The sequence below is a fragment of the Amyelois transitella genome, chromosome 2, assembly GCF_032362555.1.
Source record: "Amyelois transitella isolate CPQ chromosome 2, ilAmyTran1.1, whole genome shotgun sequence".
Taxonomy (NCBI): domain Eukaryota; kingdom Metazoa; phylum Arthropoda; class Insecta; order Lepidoptera; family Pyralidae; genus Amyelois; species Amyelois transitella.
The window spans coordinates 9,572,217-9,591,863 of record NC_083505.1 but is presented as its reverse complement, the minus strand read 5'-3'; the positions used below and the strand labels follow the sequence as shown (position 1 = coordinate 9,591,863).

Genomic DNA, 19,647 nt, shown 5'->3' with positions numbered 1-19,647 from the left:
GTCATAATGCCTTGCCATCGGACATTAAGAAAAACGCACATTTTTTTATTAAATGGAGGCAAAGAAAACTAATCATGCAGCTATCTCGCGAATTTTTGAGTAATTTACTATTTTATCGTACCTGTTTAACACCGTTACGGATACATTCAAATAATTAAAAATAATTTTATGGTTTTAGAACAAAACAAAAATAAATCAAATGACGATTTTCAAGGGTGACACTTTTTTCCTTTGATTAATTAAATTTAGATCGTCACGTCATCTAAGGGATGGCGATCAAAGAAGAAAAAAAGTTGTATTTTGTGGGTCTAACAAAACTAAAAAGATTGAGTGGTTAGAGGAACTCAGATAAGGAACGCATCGATCGAGAACACAATCTAAATAGAGAAAGAGATGGATAGTGAATGACGTTGTAACGATAGTGGTATTCCGTATGGATTCCGTTTGCTTACAATAAAATTTCACATAATAAAACAATAATCTAAGTTACAACCTTTCAAACAAGTGTAAACATTGATGTAAACAAACAGTTGTTTCCTCAGTTTTAAATCGTTAGACATTATATATTAGTATCTGTGGCTTTAAGGTCTCATTTTTAATTGAAATAAATTGTTTTTTTGCGCAACGAGATCATTACGATATATTTTTATATTAAATCGTTTACATACACTTTCGGCATAAAAATACACTACAATGGGAGGTGGTGATTTGGTAAGGTTAAACGATTTATTTTATGGTTCAAATTCAAATTCAAATTCAAACTTTTATTTGCATAATATGAGTACAACAAGGTCTTAAATATAATGTATAACAGATCTTCATATTTACCCTTTCGGATGTTGCAAACATTTTTTAATTAATCTATAGAAAAAATGAGGCTTATGATCATTTAATGATTTCAGAATTCTAAAAAATCATGGCATCCTAATACTATGAAGAATCAAGAGCGAGTGTGGAAAGCTGAGCAAGCTGCTGCACAAGAAAAAAAACGTATTCAAGAATTGCAAAAAGAACATGCTGAAGAAAGAGACCGTTTTGAGCTCAATAACATGATAAAGCAAAATGCAAGCTCTGCAAGTGGGTCCAATAATAACCGTTTACATTGGATGTATGATGTAAGTATTAAATGTTCATTAAATTTAACAATGAGACCTTTAGTATGAGGGAGTTGATATGTTTATTAATTACTAACTACAATACACTACAATATTATCATTCCAAACACCTCTTTTATTTTTATCTATGAACAAATGCCATGCAAAGAAATTAAGAATAATCTTTGCTGCTATGATGGTGATGGTGGAACTGATTAGAGAATGTGGCTCACATTGCAATATCACAAAATAAATTCCTACAATACTAAAGTCACATCCATGATTATTGTTTCTGTATAAGTATGTGAATTCCTTTTGAACTTTTGTTAGTGATAACTGTAGTCCATTTAACTTCTCAAAAGGGAGGCAAGAGATGTACATCTGTTTGCAAATGAGTTGAGTTTGGGTTGATTATCGGTAATTGATTTGAATGTGCAAATTGAAAAGCCTGCCAATTTCTATAAAAGTTTTGTATAATTTCATTGATCAAATCACTAAACCCAGAAGTGCTGCACGTTGATATGTCAGTTGATCTATAATATACAGATATGTAGATGATGACACTTAAAATAGAACCACTCCATATCTGTCCCATGGATTTTGTTTAAGGCAACTAAGCAATAGGCTTATAAACTTGGAATTCCTCTTGTAGGCGATGGGCTAGCACTATTACTATTTGTTACTATTTGAATCTTAATTCCATCATTAAGCCATACAGTTGAACCTAGACTTTCAGTTGTTTCAAGAATGTTGGCACTGTCTGCCCCACAGGGAATATAGGAGACTGTAAGGAAGTATGTATGTAGAAGATAGACTAGAGTATACCCACTTCTTTACCTGCAATTTTGGTAAATCATTTCTCCACTCCTAGATCCTATAAGGAACCTACATGCCCAATTTCTATTTTAGACTCAGGGGTTTGGGCTGTACTTATACAAAGTTATCAATCAGTCAGTGACCTTCAACATTGATTTCAGAAGCCAGACAAAAAAGTGCAGCAGGAAGATTACCTTCTTGGCAAATCAATTGAGAAGAACTATAATAATGTAGAAAAACAAGAACAAGATGTCATTCCAGCTGTGGCTAGGAGAGTAGTTGGTTCAAGCATGCTCTCTATTGCTGGAGATTCTCAAGTAGACTTGGCAAGGAAGCTCCGTGAGGATCCACTACTACTTGTAAAAGAAAGGGAACGAGCAGCTCGTGCTGCTCTTCTTAATAACCCATTACAAAGAAGGCGTCTAACTCAATTACTGAGAAAGGAACAAGTGAGTCTTACCTTTTGTTCTTATTTTTCTCTCTTAACTCAATAATTTTCTGAGAGACACTTTGGGTGTATTCCCAGTATTTCCCAAAGCGATTTTTTAAAGCAAATGTTGTTAATGTTGAAAACGTAAATAATTTACATTGTTTTTTATGTTATAGGAGCAGAATAAAGATCATAAGTCAAAGAAAAAAACAAAAAGAGATAAGGATTTAGATAAACAGCTTGCAGCTAAACTCAATGCCTTGGGTAGTGAAAAGGGTTTCAATTTGGCTACATTGTTAGCATCAGACAGCTCTGATACAGATTCTTTATCATCTGAAGAAGAAAAATCTAAGAAGAAGAAACACAAACATGATAAGACGAAAAAGAAACAGAAAAAAAGAAAGAAGGATGATAGCCTATCCGGGGAGTCATCAGATGACGATAAAAGTAGAAAAGACAAACGGGAGTCTAAAGAACAAGATCGAAACTGCACTGTGCAAGAGAAGCAGAAGAATTATAAAGAATCAAAAAAAAGGAAGAGTGATAAGGACTCATCAGATTGCGAAAGTAGGCATAAAAAGAGCAAAATATGTAGCTCTGACAAACATAGAGACAATCGAAACAGAAGTGAAGCGCATAGTGCAGATTGTGATAAACGTCAACTGTACCAAAGGTCGGAACACAGTATCAGGGTGGGCAGTAGATATGAGAGGGAGACAAAGGGTAGAAGTAAAGGCATGAGCTCGGAAGAACGGGCGACGAAATTGGCGGAGATGGCGGCCGCGGGCGCCGAGCGCGAGCTATCGCGAGGCCAGCGCGTGGCCGCGCAGCGCGCCGCCGCCGAGCGCTCGCCGCGCCCCGCCGCTGGCCGCGCCCGCGAGGTGCACGCGCTGCCCGACTCGCTCGAGGCGCGCATACACTCTAACAGGCATTACATCCAGCGCGGCAGCAGGCACATGGACGAACATTTCGCCAGGAGGTAACTTTGTGGGACTGAGTTATTTCGAAATTGAATCGACAAATGTTTGGAATGGCATACATACTGTCAGTTACTAACCCGCAACATTTTGTTGAACTAAAACAAATGCACAGATTAATTTTGATGCATATGAAATCCTATGGGTAAAATAACTCAATAATACTGTTATTTATTGGTATTGTTAAAGCCCCTGTTGGATCTGTTGTAATTTAAGTCTGTGTAACTTAATAAAAATTAAATAATTCCTTTCATATAGTAATAGTATTTTTATTACACAAAACAATTAGTATATAATTTCAATTTATTAGAGGTTATATATATAACAATATATGTAATACTTATATATTCATAAAGTATGTTAATATTGGAAGATAGCTCTGAATAGTATTCACGGTCACATTCCTTTGACCCCAAAAAAGTGGAATTTTCGACGCTGCTAAAGCAAATTATGCACATGCAAAAATTTCAGTTCGAGTCCTAGTTCTTCTGTCCAGCTTCATTCCAATGGTATCTTTTCTTTTACGATCTGAAATGAAAATAAAATTTTCATGAGTATCCTGCAAATATAAATATGTATTATACACAAATACTCTTGCTTGTATTATATTATTAGTTGTTGCCCGCCGCTTCGCTCACGGACATTATTCAAAGCAAATCCTAACTTTTTTTTATCGAAAGGGAAATCCTTTTAACGGATGATCTCGATACTCTTGGCCCTAATATACCAGCCTACTTACTAAAACCCCTCATTGTCGCATTTTGGGATTGCAGCACAACGATGCCCTTTGGCTGCCCGGCTCGTTTGTACTGGAAATCTTACTGTTTTGGGCGATCAGTAATTTGCGGGTCGCTCTTTCTACCCCAGGTGACACTAGTAAGGCCTATAGACGCGCACGATACCGCACACGCCTTCTGCTTCCCACGACGGAAATATTGAATCTTTGCATGTACCTACTATTATTATGTATTTTTTACCTTGTTACATATTTCTAAACGCGTAACATTTTAGGATAGAGTTAATATTGCAATAATTTAATACATAGCGCATACTTCGGAGAAGAAAGTATTTATTTGCTGTTATGTATAGTTTGCGAGCGTAACAACCGGACATACTTTCGCATTTAGTTTAAAAATTATGAATAAATTAAATGTAGAGATTAAGAAAGCGATTTAGTGTGGAAAGAGGGAATAATTTTATATTTATTAAGCTCCTTAGAGTTCGCTTAGAGTACCTCTGCACACATCCCGGCGTAGATGGGGTCGGTGTCCCAGGGCCCGCGCTCGGGCAGCGGCAGGGCGCGGCGCCGCAGTTCCGCCACCAGCTCCGCCACGTCCATGATGGGGATGGGGTCGAGCCCGCGCGCGCGCGCCGCCAGGTACTCCACGTAGTGCGGCCTGCAAAGACAACGGCCAGTACACACCTCGGCCAGCCCGCGCTTGTACAGCCCCTCGAGCGAGCCGTAGGGCCGCGGCGGCGGACGCAGCGCCGCGCGCCGCACCAGCGTCTCCAGGTCGTCCACGCCCAGCAGCGGCAGGGGGTCCACGCCGCGCGCGCGCACCAACCTGCTCAGGTACTCCAGGTAATGGTTCCTGGAAACACACAGCCGCTCACCGCCGCGCCCCGTCTTTCGCGAACCTACTACGAGTGTTTACCGTATTTTCCTATGCCAATTATTGCTTGTTACGTCCTAAAAGTATGTTAGATACAATCTGCGAGCGACGTAAATTGGACTCGTGGTTTTAATAACAGATGAAATATCATGAAATTCTATCGATACGATTGATCTGAATGTTGATCCTTAAAGTATTGATAAGGGTAAAATTTTTAACACGTGGAATAAAGGGACACTGGATGTTAATTTTAAAAGAAGGGAAGCTAAACGTAACTTCTAAGTTATCTAAATAAATACTCCCAGGGATTTCGATTTATTTGATCGACATAAGGAATGACTATAATACTTACTTGCACAAACCAGCATGATTGGGGGGCACTTCACTGCCGCATGTCCCGTCTATCAATCCAGTGGGCGTCTCTCGTTGCAGTTGTATGGGACAGCGTTTTGTACAACCTTCGGGGGATTCGGTCTCGTAAGGCACGTTATTCATCTAAAGTAAAAATAAAAAATAACACATTATTTAATTGTCAGTGCATTTAAATGCTCTAATTCTGAAGGTAAATGTTAGGTACCTATGTTAGATATTTTTATTGGGATCATAAAACCAAAATAAGATGGAAGGATGACATCCAAAAGGCGGGCACAAAATTGACTCTTACTGCTGAAAATAGAACTAAGTAGTGTTAAGGAGACCTACCTCAAATATTAAAAGACAAAGCTAAGACATGACTATTACAGGCGGGAAAAAAAGTTATTGGTCGTGGAGGCCATATTTCGACTTTCACAAAAGATTAGTTATTTGTCTCGGTAATAACATGAATTGATATAACCTGCAGCAATGTCTGCAACTCATGCGGCTCCTTGTCCCGAAGGTAGAACAGGCAGTTCCGAGGGTGATGCGCGTGGAGCCCCAACTTGGCGCAGTACTCGCTGAGGCCACACCGCGCGCCCATGGTGAACGGTTTCCCACAGCCGTAACAGAATTCGAATTTGCATTGTGTGCACGTGAAATGCATACAACCCCCCCTGAAATACAATTTTCAAATCGTCTAGTATGGAAGTATATTGGATGCTAAACAGTTTACTTTGGTAACATGATAATAAATTGATCTTTCTTAAATACAGTTGCTGTTGCAAAAAATTACGCAAATGCTAAAGATAGATATATAATGTTAATATTTTTATCTGAATCTAACTTATGAAACTTTGCCATGTTGTGAGTTTGTCCAATTACCTCGACAGTGAATATTTAAAATGACATCTTGGACACTCCAAGCCGTTGTCTCGTAAGTGTTGTTGCACTGCAGTCAAGGAAAGCTCCGGATCATTGTCTTCTAGCCATTTGGTGTATTGCTCGCATGATAATCCTTCATGGTTCGAAGTCCACTACAAAGTGTATATTAAAATTTAGAACTTAATAAATGCAGGTAAAATGTGTAAAAATTGTTCAAGATTAGGTACCTATACATATTTTGAGTGACACTTTGGATTTATTCGGAGAAATGCCGAAGAATAATATAGCAATAACTAACCGGTTTTCTGCAAGAAGCACAGCTGACTGATCGACATTCCGGACAACGAAGTTTCTTTTGCTTTGGATGGACGAAAAATCCGGAGGAACACTCCATACACCACCTAAAGTTTGGGTCCCTTGCAAGCGTCCTGTCTCGGAGCTGAAATAGAGAATATGTATTAATAAAATTTTGTAATCATAACAACCGGTGCCTCTAAAATCAGTGATATACTAGAGGCCGCCCGCGACTTCGTCCGCGTGGAATCAATCCCGCGGGAACTCCGGGATAAAAAGAAGCCTATATGTTATTTTTTACAACTTTCATCGTAATCGGTTCAGTAGTTTTTGCGTGAAAGAGTAACAAACATCCATACTGACATCCAGACATATTCACAAACTTTCGCATTTATAATATTAGTAGGATGCTAGGCTGCGGTGAACATCTGATGAACGGAAGAATTCAAGGATTACTAAAATCACTTTCAAATTGTTACATCAAAACGGTAACTCAAACCATTTGAGAAACATATGAAAAGGCCAACTTTTTAAGGGGTTCTCCCCAAAAACATTCATTGCAAAAACTGCGAAAGATGAAGAATTCGCAAACACGCAGTGGATAGATGTTTCAGGTGCTAACCTTTCTTTGAAACAGTTCATGTACGTCCGCATCCAATAAAGTCTTCAACAGTATATCGAGATGTGCGAAGTACTCTAGCCACGCGTCTTCGGGAAGGTTCTCCAGCTCTGGCACCTTGCAGTAAGGACACACACAATCTGCTATACTTCGCTCAGTGATCTGAACTGTGAAGTAGTGTTGTGCACACTCGCGACAACAGCGGTGAAGGCAGCGAAGCATCGACACCATCTGGAAAGTGATATTTCATATAAGAAGTTGCTCGTGCATAACTTGATTAAGGTCACGTCGTGTGTGCATTGTGTGTGTATTCCAGGAGAACGTTTTTGAGAGAGCCATATTTTTTCCGTGGTCACACCGCTATCAATCACGCATAACTGTGATATTGGGAAAGGCCAAATTATCCGGCCAAGTTATCAGTGCATGGACGAAGTACATAAACGATGTCTAAAAAGATGAATTTTACCTCATGTTCAGGCAGTTTGGAGGCACATAGTTCGCATTCCTGATGCAAGTATGCGAGGGCTGCTTCGAGGTCGGCGCACTCAAGCGCGGCGAGCAGCGCGGCGGGCGGCGCCGCCCCGCGCGATACCAGCTCCACCGCCAGCTGCGCCTGCTCCCACGTCTCCGTGGCGCCCTCCGCCAGGATCATGCGAGCTTGCCGCTACAAACATATTGGAGTAAGCTGTAGAGGGGATAGTAATACTATGTTCTCGTTTTAGTTTCGAATAATTTTATTTGAAAAAGGCAAGAAAGCGGAAAGTATAGTTAGATAGCGTAGCGAAAAGGTTAGAGGATAAGTAAAGCACATTGCAAACAAAAATAGTTGGAACAGAAGATAACTAATTTGAAAATGAAATCTGACACTGAAAAAATGTTTGAACAAAAGCTGTCGGGTAGTTTTTTTCACCAGCCTTATCTAAGTGTATTTCATATATCTATAAAAAAAAAAATTTCATACGCGTTGACCAATCAGCCAATTAATTTAGTCACCGGTGATTAATAAGCCACCCTATAAGTATATGAATTCCGGATACAGTAGTAGGAAAATGTTCATTTACCTCGGGTGAACCTTCAGGTAGCTGTACTGCAGCCAAATCGATGATTTGTCCCGACACCCGTCTCACTGTGACCGGCGGCGGCGGCGACGGAGCGCGGTACTTCTCTTCGCTTGTGGTTCTCGGCCGTGACGGAGATTCTTCGGATTCACTTTCAGTCCACTCGTCTTCGGTGCGGCATGTTTCGCGGAAGTAATTTTCCTTCTTCTCTTTAGCCGGCGATAACCTCGGCGGTGAAGGCAACTTGCTTTCCACCCCTTTGGGAGGTTGTGGAGCTTGTTTTTTTTTGTTTAACGTTGATGATGTAGTTGGTTTAATTTCCACTACCGCATTATTGTTACTGGAAGTTTTTGGAAATTTATTATTGAAAAGTTTGGTTTGTAGTTGTTTAACGAAACCGCTTTGTATATTACCGAAGTGAGATTTTGGCGGTGGCGGTGCAGGATATTGCTTTAAGGAATTTCTGCGGACTGGAACTTTTGAAGATAATACTTTTGGAGAGGTTTTATCTCCTTTTATCCTATTATTAGAGGATACAAGTTTAATTAACTTTGGAATGTTAGATTTGGGTGAATTTTTACTCATAATGATAACGTGGTCTTGTTTAACATCTTGTTTCTCGTGTATCTTATTTCCTTTTGTAGATATTTGAACTTCCTCTTTATGACTCTTTTCCTCAGTTTGCGTTATGTGTGAAAGAACAACTTTTGTTTCATCGACCTCTATGTTAGAAGAGTTGTTCTGTGACTCTTTTGACATATTTTCTGGATTGTTGTCTCTAGAATGGTCAGACTGAATTGGAGTTCCTGTATTTTCTGCATCAGATTTTATAGTAAGTGTTTGTTGGCCTTCATCAACAGATTCATCTTTACTTTCATTTTGTTGGTCAAAATTATTTTTATTTATATCCTTTGTCTTAATATCTTCAATAATAGCTTGTAAAAGTTGCGTCTTCTGTTCAGTTATTATTAATTTTGTAGCTGTAACAGGTCTAAACACTGAAATGCTTATTTCTTGTTTTGGTAAAGGTAAAACAGGCTTTTTTGCCATTTCCTCTTCATGAACATTTCGGTTTAAAGTTATTGCCTGTTTCCCATTTTCGCTGCTATTAATTTCAGAACTATTGTCATTAGTAGTTAGTTCATCGTATATTTCTTCAAAAGAATTTACTTTTACAAATATATTATTATTTTTATCTTGCATTTTGTTTTTAATCGGCATGTGCTCTTTTATTTCTACAGAAACTATATGTTCCTCTTGAAGACTCCGAGCAATAGAGTCTAAAATTTGGATGTTCGTGTTTTTGAAATCTTCAATTTGGTCGTCAATGTGATCCATAGCTTCTTCGAACTGTTCATTATCTTCTGAACTTGTTCTAGTAACTATTTCATGTCTTTCTGTTACTTGATCTTCTTCATTTTCTACACTTGATTCCTTATCTTCTTCATTTGACGTTAGATTTTCGGTTTCGTCATCTGTTTCACTAAAGCTTGACTCATGTTCAGATGAAAACTCAGATTCGTTGGAACTAGTATCTGCTTCACTTTGAGAAACATTGGAACCTTCTATAGAATTAATGTCAGAATTTATTTCATCTTTCATTTGTTGTATAAGCTTTTGTGTATGATCAACAATGTCATTTAATTTTTTAGATTTTTCTTCATCTTGTTTTATAAAGTGGTTTATAGAAGACGTTTTATTATCGTTTGCAGAATTATTTGTCTTCGGTATTTCTTCAAGTACTGAACTGTTATGATTTTGTCTTTCTTTCTCTCTCAGGTTTGTTTCGCTAGAACGTGAATTACCTTGCCCTTGAGATATGTCAACTATTTCTTTTTTTCGGGAATTGGCGTCCAAATTATGAAATGTAGTAACTACAGGTGATACTTTCACATTTTCGATTAATTTACTTTCATATGGCTCTTGGGTGACTACAGCTGTGTGAGAAACACGTGGCTCTGAAATATCAGTCATTGTTATTTCTTCGTCTTTATATACTGTTTCATGGTTTATCGCTGCTATATTTAATTTTAAATTGGTTTTTTGTATATATTCATTGGATAAATTTGAGCCTTCTAGTGTATTTCTCTCTTTGATGTTTAAATTGGTATTTATATTTTCTGGTTTATTTTTTGCAATATTTATTTTAAGGTAAGTATTTCCTTCTCTATTTACATGTTTGATTTCATTTGTAGGTTCACTAACATTAGGTAATGGACTAAGTCTCGTCAAAGCATTATAAGCATCTATAAAGTCATTTTCTGATTGAAGAAAGTCTGTGAACTGTGATTTATTTACCGTATGTTCATCCGTTTTGAATAAAGCATTGTCAGAAAGGAGACCTTTTATTAACAAATTCTCATCAACCGCAGGAACTCCGGCCTGTAGGAGAAGCGATTTCAATTTCGATGCCACGTCTTCCGTTTTCTGGAGGATGGGATCCGTCGGTACTTGCCACGTTTCGTCTTTCTCATACAAGGGATCATTCGCGTCTAGCGGTAAATACATCCAGTCGTCATCTTGAAATTTGGTAGGTGCCCGTTCGTCGTATTCATCTGAGCTATCTTCGGCTGAAATGTAAATGTATTGTTATGGTGGTTGGCGGGCGTCGTTAAGGTATTGCTAGTGGTTGGTATGTGTAGGACGGGAGTGTTTACCGCGGCGGTCGAGTCGCGGGGGCGCGGCGTCGTCGTCGGCGCCGGCCGGGGAGCCCCACACACGCCCGCCGTGCCGCGCCTCCGAGCCCACACCAAGTGACTCCGCCTGAAAATCCATTCATTGTTGCATAATTTAAAAAATATGCCTTACTCATATTATGTAAATTAGCTACTAATCAATCATCTCCAGGTCAGACACGAGCGCCAACCAAGTTTAATTTTTAGTCATAAGTTATAGTAGTACCTGTCGCGCCGCGGTGCCTCGCTGGCGCCGTCCGGGCTTCTAGCTCGGAGAAAGGCTCTAACCCAACTTTATATATTGAAGAACGGTACCTGCCGATGTTGGCGGTGTCTTTCCACGCAGTCGGTAACTGCAGGCCACATAGCGCCGCGGTGCCTCGCCAGCGCCGCCCGGGCCTCTAGCTCGGAGACCGGCGCGTGCGGCGCTAGTCTAGCGGCGGCGGCTCTCACGCCGGCACACAGACTCGCCCACCGCTCTCGCAACCAGGTCAGCGGAGCTGCTGGACTCTGTGCAAGTGCCGCGTGCACTTCCGCCGCACTGGAATAAACAACTGCCTCAAATTGGATCTCTGTACTGTGATCAATTCATAGGCTCTGGGTGAAACATTCTAAATTTCAAAAACTTCACGGTACGCTCAATAAAATAAGTGATTTATTTGCATGAAATAGGAATCAGTGCCACGAGTTATAAGGGAACAGCCTTTATTAACCGACTTCTTTTAATTACCTGAATCCCAGCCGCTCGGCTTCAGTCATAAGCCTCGCGAGCTCCAGCCCTCTTTCCGCTTCTCTTCTTGCTCCGGCTCCTACTAGAGCCTCTAAAGAGATCGCCCTGTTGCTGGATAAGGGCTCCGGAGATACCGCCTGTGGTCATAACATAATGTGTTATCAGCGGTTCTTACCTCTGATCAGTAGTGGACATGCATGCCACAAGATGTTGAAATGCAATTAGATTAGTGGGCAAGGTTTCAGAAAGATATTGGAATATAATGAGTTTTCGGCTAAATTGAGATCACTGGGGAGCTCTGAGTGCAGTGGAGAAGGTGGCAGAAAGATTTTAAAAGCGTGCCGTTTCAACTGTAGGTACCTATCGTCGTATCTTTTTAGGGGAGCCTGTGTCCAGCACTACACAAGGTTTCAGGAAGATGATGATAGTAAACGTCTTACCCCAGATCCGTATCCACTAGCCCTCCTTGCAGGCCTGGCTCTGTGCAGGTCGAGATGGGAAGCACGGCGCCGCAAACCGGGCCGCCGCCGCTCGCCCTCGCTCCACTCCCCGCCCGGGCTGCTGTCGCGCTCCCGATCCCGCCATTCCCAGCGCCCCTCACGGCTGGTGCGAGCGCTGCGTTCGCTTTCCTGTTCAATGATACTCATAGTGTACGGGAATATTTACAGCGAATGTGATTGTACTGTTGGTCACGATTTCAAAGCCCTATAGTATCATAGTTTAATATTTATTATACCTATGCGCGCGCATGTCTTGGAGTGTAAGAACTAGGCTGCAAAAGTAAAAATTAAAAAAAAAAACAATGTTATTTTAATTTAATTTTCGGTATTTATTAGGAAGACCAACATCCAGATGCAATTTGTGACAAAAATAGTTACCCGTGTGTCGCTGGAGAGCGAGTGTCGGCTGTGTGAACGCTCGCGACGCGTGTCGTCGCGAGCTCTGCGCCGAGCTCGCGACCGTGCGCGGGACGTGGGGTCGCGCCACGAATTTGGCACTTCGTATGTCTAAAATACAAAAAAAAAAAAAGAAATGACTGTTAAGCTAAGAGATAAGACCAAATATTCACATAACAAAAAATATAGATCTCGTTAGCAAGCGAGACGACGTAAGCCACTTGACAAGTTCAAATTCAAATAATTTTTTTTTATTCATTATTCATTCATTATTATACACTTCATATTACTTAATAATTGTCATATCTTTTGGTTTCACAATATTGTTTGACGTCAAATAAATTACTTAAAACTACGTTTACTGCCGCTTCCAAAGCGTCAGTGCAGAAGAAGCGGTAACAAACTGCACTGCAGTAGGTATTTTCTTCAAGTTTAGTATTACCTAGTTTATATCGCAGAACTCGCGAATAATTTATGAAGTTAAATATTTTTTTAATGGTAAATTGATGAGTAAAAAACTAAAATTGAATAAATAATAGGCAAAAAGTACCGAACAATGTTTTAAAAATTTTTTTGTTAACAAAAAAAAAATATTAACTAAAGTTTAGGTAACCTGCGTGGATATACTCTGCGGTGGTGGCGACGTGCCGGTGTTGGAGACGGCGCGAGACGACGACGGCCGACTGTCACCCGAGCGAGGGGGGGACGTTCCAGCGGACTTTTTTTCTACCGCAGAATTTGGCGAAGCACGATTCGAATTCGACACGGTTTCCCGCGGCGGGGACGGACCAACGGATACGCTGTGCTTTTCCGTCATTTTCTGCTGAATCTCACGAGGCGGCGATGGTCCCACTCCAGTATCCAGTTTTCTCTTAGGCTCCACACGATCACTTTCTCGCGTCGGCGTAACGAGTCGGTTTAAAGACTTCTTTAATTTGTCATCTCTGGGAGGCGATGGACCGCATCCGGTCGAGGCCCGTACTTTTTTTTGCCCACCTTTAGAATTTTCACCGTCTGGAAATTAAGGCATAAACTTTAGACCGCGTAAATTTCGTCAAGTAGATTTTTTGAAAAGTGTAACATGTCTTGCATCTATCTGATGGCTGTATTTTCAGTTGCTTCAGAATTTTAGGAACTTGTGCCCTTACCTATGCAAATGACAAAATACAATCATTGTCCCGATTAAAGTATTGATTAAGGGTATTCATTTTTAATCCTGTATAAAATGAGAACAATAAATACAACCTACTTTGTTTAACCGGCGGTTCTTCAAGGCGGCTGGGTTTCGGTTCGCGATTTTCTTGTACACTGAGCGCCGCTACAGCGCGAGTCACATCAGCCGGGCGCGGCGCGGCGGTCGGCGTGCGGCAGCAGATGGCGCACACGCGGCCTCCCGGGTCGTTTACAAACGTACAGAATTCGCACTGCCATGACACACTCGGCGGTGCCGGCGGAGGACCTGATTCAGGAAACTCAAGTCAAAAAATTTTGTTTTTGTTTAAGCAGATGTGCTTTGTTCCTAAATATTACGACATTTTGTAGAATGCCGTAGTCGGAAGCAGACTTATTGAAACGTTAAGTAAATTATCTTTTAATTCTTATTATATTGTCTTTCATTCTAGGTTTGAGATGACAGCCTATAATATAATCTACCTAGATCGTCTTCATCCTTATGCGGTTGCGTCTCATGCTCGCTGCCCTCGCTCTCAGAGTCGGCGTCGCTGGACGGCAGTGGTGGGGACGGCGTGCGATGTTTGTTGCGACGCGACGCGCGCGACCGCACGCTCATAGCGGGCGACGCCGCGCGCGATCCCGTTCGCGAAGCCGCACGTGACACGGCGCGACTTTCAGCTGTGAATGTTAACATAGTTACACATATATGTTGTTTGAAGAATAGGCTAACAGTTATTGAAAATAACGTTTGCACCTAAATTAATGAACAAAAATTGTTATTTACTCAAATTTACCTCTGCGATAAGGCTGCGGCGTATGCGCTGGGTGTCCATGTGCGATTGGATGTGGTGTATGTGGCACGCAGCACGGCACTTGTTGCGGCCATGCCCCCCACCCCGTCTCCAAGTTAGCGCAACTGCCGTATCGCCATGCTGACATCGGCGCGCAATGAGCGCACCCTGCGCATCCCCCACCACCTAGTTCTAGGACTGAGGCACCGCGACGAAGTGGCCGGCACCAGCTTTGGGTCGCGTGCGGACCGTGAGGCGAGTGGGCGCCGTGCACGCCGTGTGAGGGGATAGCTTCTTGGTTCTCCCAGGCTTCGGCGGGAAAAGGTTGCTGTTTTGAAAAATCAAATTATCAACTTCTTGCAGTAATGTTTTTATTGTAGACTGAATTAAAAGCGAATTCGTAAACAATGACGAAAACTCCGCCACCTTTAGTTCAATAGCTTTATCAACTTTTGCAATTAACAAAGGTAAAGACGATTTCAAGAGGTCAGACCCAATGGCTGACTGGTAGTTAATGCTTCTACTCGTAAGTCCGCCAATTGTAACATGTGTGTGCCAACTTGAACATACCTTATCCTGGGATCTCTTTCAGCAAAACTTCCAATTCCAAAAAAAGGTTTTAAATGAGTGTGTCAAGAACAGATAGACGACAGATAATATTAGATAACTCACATTGATAACATTAGTCGGCATATTAAACCCCGGGATAGATCCACGTTGTCGTGCCCACGGTGACGTATGTCCAAGCGTGCTTGTCTGCTGATGAGTGATAGGTGCAGGTGCTTGCATTGTGCTCGGCAGATATGGCATGCTACCAAGGTGGCCAGACATGTCTGGGTGTGATAGTTTACCTTCAAAATATAATTTTAAAATATCAATACCTATTGAACATTTTACGCAGATTGAGTTTAGCTTTTTTTGAGTTAGGTACTCCGCTAGGTCTATACTATTATTATCATCTGGATTGAATTCTCAGCTATGTTGTTTTCAGAGCTAGGATTATCTACCTCACCTAGGTCATTTTTCTTTTGTTGTCATCTGTGTCAAATTCAATTAAATAGAAATCTTTGTTTTTTATAGCATTAGAATGGAGTACCAGAAATACGAAAGTAGAAAAGATGACATACCTTGAAGATGTGGGGGCAGTTGGTGGGTGTGATGAGCGGAGTGGTTGTTCAGAGGCATCGTAAAAGTCTGGTTGGGAGCCATAGACAAGTGACCGAGGGTGGCGCGTCTTTGTTCTGTTGGTGGTGGTCTTGGACTTGCACTCATTCTGTCTCCGCTCATCTGGAGAAGCAGGTAAAAAAGGGGTTAATTGGTTCAGAAAAATTATTCCGTAGCGGTTCTGAAAAATGTAAAATGAGCGAATTATTACATTGAATTTCGTTTTCTAGCACTTTGTCTTCGAAAAATGACATTATTCAGACATAAATAAACAATATATAATCACCTCTTTATCTCTTATAGGGTAGGCAGACAGAGCCAACAAGTCTTGAAATGACTCTAGAGGTACTTTCAGTAAAAGTAACGCTCATATCTACCTTTACTATCTTTTCTTCATAGCGCATTCTGTTGCTAAGTACGTACGTAAGAGGAAGGAAGAAAGAGTATGTACCTTGTGTCGTCTCGGCGGCGGAACAGGCGGCGTGGTCTTAGGCGGCAGTGGAGGACGCTCATCTCGTAGTTGCGATGTGGATAGAGCCTGTCAAGAGATACACCTTCGTCTATACTTATATATCTACACTAGAGACCGCCCCAGACTATGCACGAGGTATTGGGTCTTAATATTTCTGTAAGTTTTCATCCAAATCCGTTTAGTAAATATTGCGTGAAAGAGTTACAAATATAGGTGGTACATTGAAAATTTTGCATTAATAATACCTGTATTAGTAAAAAGTAAGATAAAATCTACCAAAATAGCGCTGCAGTCATTTGGACTTGAGTATAATAATATTATCTAATTGATGTATGAATGTGCCTGGACGCTTGTTGCCAGAACAAATTGCGTAGTTAACAAATATACTATTCGCATCATGTTCAGATTATGACACAGCGATGAATTCTCACTAATATTTTATCGAAGAATAGTTGCTGTTAATCTTTTCTAAATATTAAAAATTGATTAGGCTGGCTCCGAAATATCTGAATTGAGGCGGCAAGATAATTTTCACATACGAAAAGTGAGTTATTTTTTACAATATTTTCATATTTTTTTTTGAGTAAGCCCGTTTTGTGATGACTAAAAATGTATGTACCATTATAATAAGATAGGTATATTACTGCATATTGCGCATTCTTAGAATTAGAAGATTTCTATTATTTTTAGAACTCTAAGTTGTGTGTTGTCAGTGTTCAACTTTTTCTATTTATCTTGTTTCTTATTTGAGAGGACCTTTAATTGGCTCCTTTGCTAACTAGCTTTATTTCTACTACTATATTATGTTTGTAGCTGTTGGTCTTCCTATTAAAATAAAATAAAATAATAAGTCGTACCTGTCGCTGGTGGTGCCTCCGCTTCGGATGGCGGTGGTACATGTCGTCGCAGGAGGCGCACAGCGCGCGCCGTCCGCACTCGGCGCATCGCACGCGCGCGCCGCCGCCCCCGCACAAACCGCACGATGCACCCGCGTCTACTGGGTGACCTGGTTATATGGTAATGATATCAGTAGGTTGGGTTAAAATATCAGAGATTCGGTCAGCGAAGCTTTGCTATTTTTGTGCCAAAGTACAAGGGTTGGAATCCTACCACAGTGAGGTAACCATTGATTATTTTTCGAGTAACTTAATCTTGTAGACTTACGGCGACAGAAATTGTATTAGTGGACCCCGAATCTTATTCTAGTAGAGATATGTCTTGTCAATACTTACTTGCATAAACTCTTATTATACTCGTAGTGCTGATCTTATTCTATGTTATGTTTAACGAGGTAACTGACCTACACTGGTACAGCTGAATACTTCCTGGAAAAAGCCTCACAAACTACCTACCATGACTAACCTAACAAGGATCGCACAGTCATTTTTTGGTCACATTTTCTTTGTCGTTCTTCAAACCTGTATTAGGTCGTGTCTTTCTTGAAAACTGTGTAGACACTTTGAGGCGTTGATGTTCACATTGCGTACGGTAGTATTACATTAAGACCGATGTTGACGTTATCTATTGATCGTTTTGAATATCATAAATACAATCACGTCTATATCCCTTGCGGGGTAGACAGAGTTAAAAGTCTTGAAAGAGTGAAAGGCCACGTTCACCTGCATGCCTTAATGATAGAATTGAGATTCAAAGAGTCACACCTTGCTATCCTACAAGAAGAACCACAAATTTACAAGTTGCCTTTTACAATTCATCAATAGCAATTTTTTCCGCTTCATACCTGTAGCGGGCCGTGGAGGCGGCGGCGGTGGCGGTTGAAGTTTGGCATTGACGTATTGTTCCGTGGGGAACTCCACCACTTCGTACTCTGGCTCTGGTTTTGCTAGCGGGGCTTTGGACGTCCGCACCGTCAGTTGAGCACCCTGTACATGCCGGGTCATAGTCTGGTTGGCTGGACGCACCATACCAGGCGACCCAGGAACGTTGGTCCCGGTGAAACGCGGGTCGCGACCCCGACCTTTTAACATCGCTGAAAATTTTACAATTTAAATACGACATGAAATAAGTTCTTATAGAATACCTTTAGTTTACAATTAAGCTTACATGAAATATAAGGTTAAATCATGAGTAAGAGTTTTACAAAAAAATTTTTTTCAACATCGTGTGCAACTCCTTTTCAAGTTAAAATCGATGTATTTCTGCATCGTTCTCTCTTAATTTCTAACTCAATTTAATTAAAAGAATAATAAAAACTAGATAAGGCTGCTAATTATTTATTCTTTTATCGTAATAATCATTTAGGTAATAAGTTGAGATGGTTTCCTAATATGATAAACGTGATCTACTATATAACCTGAACTTTTTGCGGGGTTTTAATTTATTATGTTATGTACCGAAAGCTTACATGTTTTGAAATGTCTTATACTGTAATTAAATGTAATTAGACCACATTTTTGCTGGAATATTTGAACGTATTCTCATATATTAATAGTTATCGTGTAAATGGCAGCTGCTATTGCGATACACAGCGGGCGTTGCCACGTAGCGGACGCTTCGTCGACCTATTTATTCTGCCTCTCATATCCCAAAATACCAAAACATTGTTCATACTATTATTACTTGGAAGTATCTATTAACTCGACATCAGCGCAGTTATTATTTACAACTTTTTGTTACAGTTCAGTTACTATTTGATGTAAACCTTGTGATTTCATTTTCATATTCAGGTATTTCCGCATTATCATTCAATTTGTTCCCCTACTAGTGAGTGTGCCAAATTACTTTCACAGAAATATGGCAAAGAGCTGCTGTAATTCAAATTTTATTTTATATATGTATAATAACCCTATCAAAATCGGTTCATTTGTTTGTCTGCATTCATGACATAGACAGACATACACAGACAGACCCTAGGAAACAACTTATAAATCACCTCTTCCATATTAATATTCCTAAAACATTTTACTAAATTATTTAAAAGAATGTATAGATATATACTTGGGCCGTGTCAACTCCGATATGAACACTGGTGAGATGAATGACACTATATTTAAATGTTGAGTCACAAGCACATAACTGTTGAGAAATTATGCAATTGCACAGCACTTGTTAAAATAACTGTGGTAAGCACTACACAAGCGAGCCCAGGGCGGGCGGAGCGCCGGGCCTGCGGTCTCACCAGCGACCGGCGCGGTAGCCGCTAATCAGGCGCCCTATCCGGACGAAATTGACAGCGGGAAGACGCGTGCGCCGCCGCCTCTATTTCTGTCCTCGGCCGAGTTGCCCCGATTTTACTAAAATTACTACGCGAAGCTATTTCCGCACTCTACTGAGCCCTCTAGCTCGCATAAAAAAGTTTGCGAAATAGTTTCCTGAACGGCGCCGGCGAGATAATTAGGTGACAAGATTTAAGGAACGTCATACTCGTATTAAATTATTTGCGCTCGACTGCGGCGAAGACATTAAAGGAGGGCTCAAATTTTGTCTTATTCGCTTTTTGATCAACAAATGCACTTCAAACCAGCTTTCGTCCACGATTTCGTTCGATCATAATCAGCATATTCAGTATCAATAGGAATCTGAGGAAATCTTTATGGATAAAGTTGCCATAACTTTCCAAGGAAAATATATAGCCTACTACCTATA

General features: G+C 40.6%; 2 protein-coding genes across 4 annotated transcripts; one reads left to right on the top strand and one right to left on the bottom strand.

The window, feature by feature from the left end:
• The first annotated feature begins 214 nt into the window (after positions 1-214).
• Positions 215-3,535, top strand: LOC106143650 (pre-mRNA-splicing factor CWC25 homolog). 2 transcript variants are annotated; one of them, XM_013345782.2, is made up of 4 exons: positions 215-711; positions 903-1,115; positions 2,075-2,359; positions 2,517-3,535. In XM_013345782.2, the coding sequence occupies exons 1-4, from the start codon at positions 694-696 to the stop codon at positions 3,321-3,323; spliced, it is 1,323 nt and encodes a 440-aa protein (XP_013201236.2). In that variant the 5' UTR covers positions 215-693; the 3' UTR covers positions 3,324-3,535. The 2 variants fall into 2 exon arrangements, with proteins under 2 accessions (XP_013201236.2, XP_013201235.2); XM_013345781.2 differs by having other exon boundaries at positions 2,072-2,359.
• A 104-nt stretch (positions 3,536-3,639) lies between these two features.
• On the bottom strand, positions 3,640-19,212 carry LOC106143584 (E3 ubiquitin-protein ligase lubel). Of its 2 annotated transcripts, none has more exons than XM_013345713.2 (24): positions 19,000-19,212; positions 17,783-18,031; positions 16,899-17,047; positions 16,021-16,107; positions 15,533-15,692; positions 15,078-15,256; positions 14,409-14,733; positions 14,095-14,292; positions 13,691-13,900; positions 13,055-13,455; positions 12,424-12,552; positions 11,986-12,174; positions 11,546-11,682; positions 11,131-11,356; positions 10,798-10,903; positions 8,144-10,710; positions 7,549-7,746; positions 7,086-7,313; positions 6,468-6,608; positions 6,170-6,321; positions 5,766-5,961; positions 5,283-5,425; positions 4,741-4,909; positions 3,640-3,845 (listed from the first exon to the last, which is right to left on the bottom strand). In XM_013345713.2, the coding sequence occupies exons 2-24, from the start codon at positions 18,027-18,029 to the stop codon at positions 3,816-3,818; spliced, it is 6,567 nt and encodes a 2,188-aa protein (XP_013201167.2). In that variant the 5' UTR covers positions 18,030-18,031; positions 19,000-19,212; the 3' UTR covers positions 3,640-3,815. The 2 variants fall into 2 exon arrangements, with proteins under 2 accessions (XP_013201167.2, XP_060800894.1); XM_060944911.1 differs by lacking the exon at positions 4,741-4,909 and adding an exon at positions 4,552-4,714.
• Between the last annotated feature and the right edge of the window lie 435 nt (positions 19,213-19,647).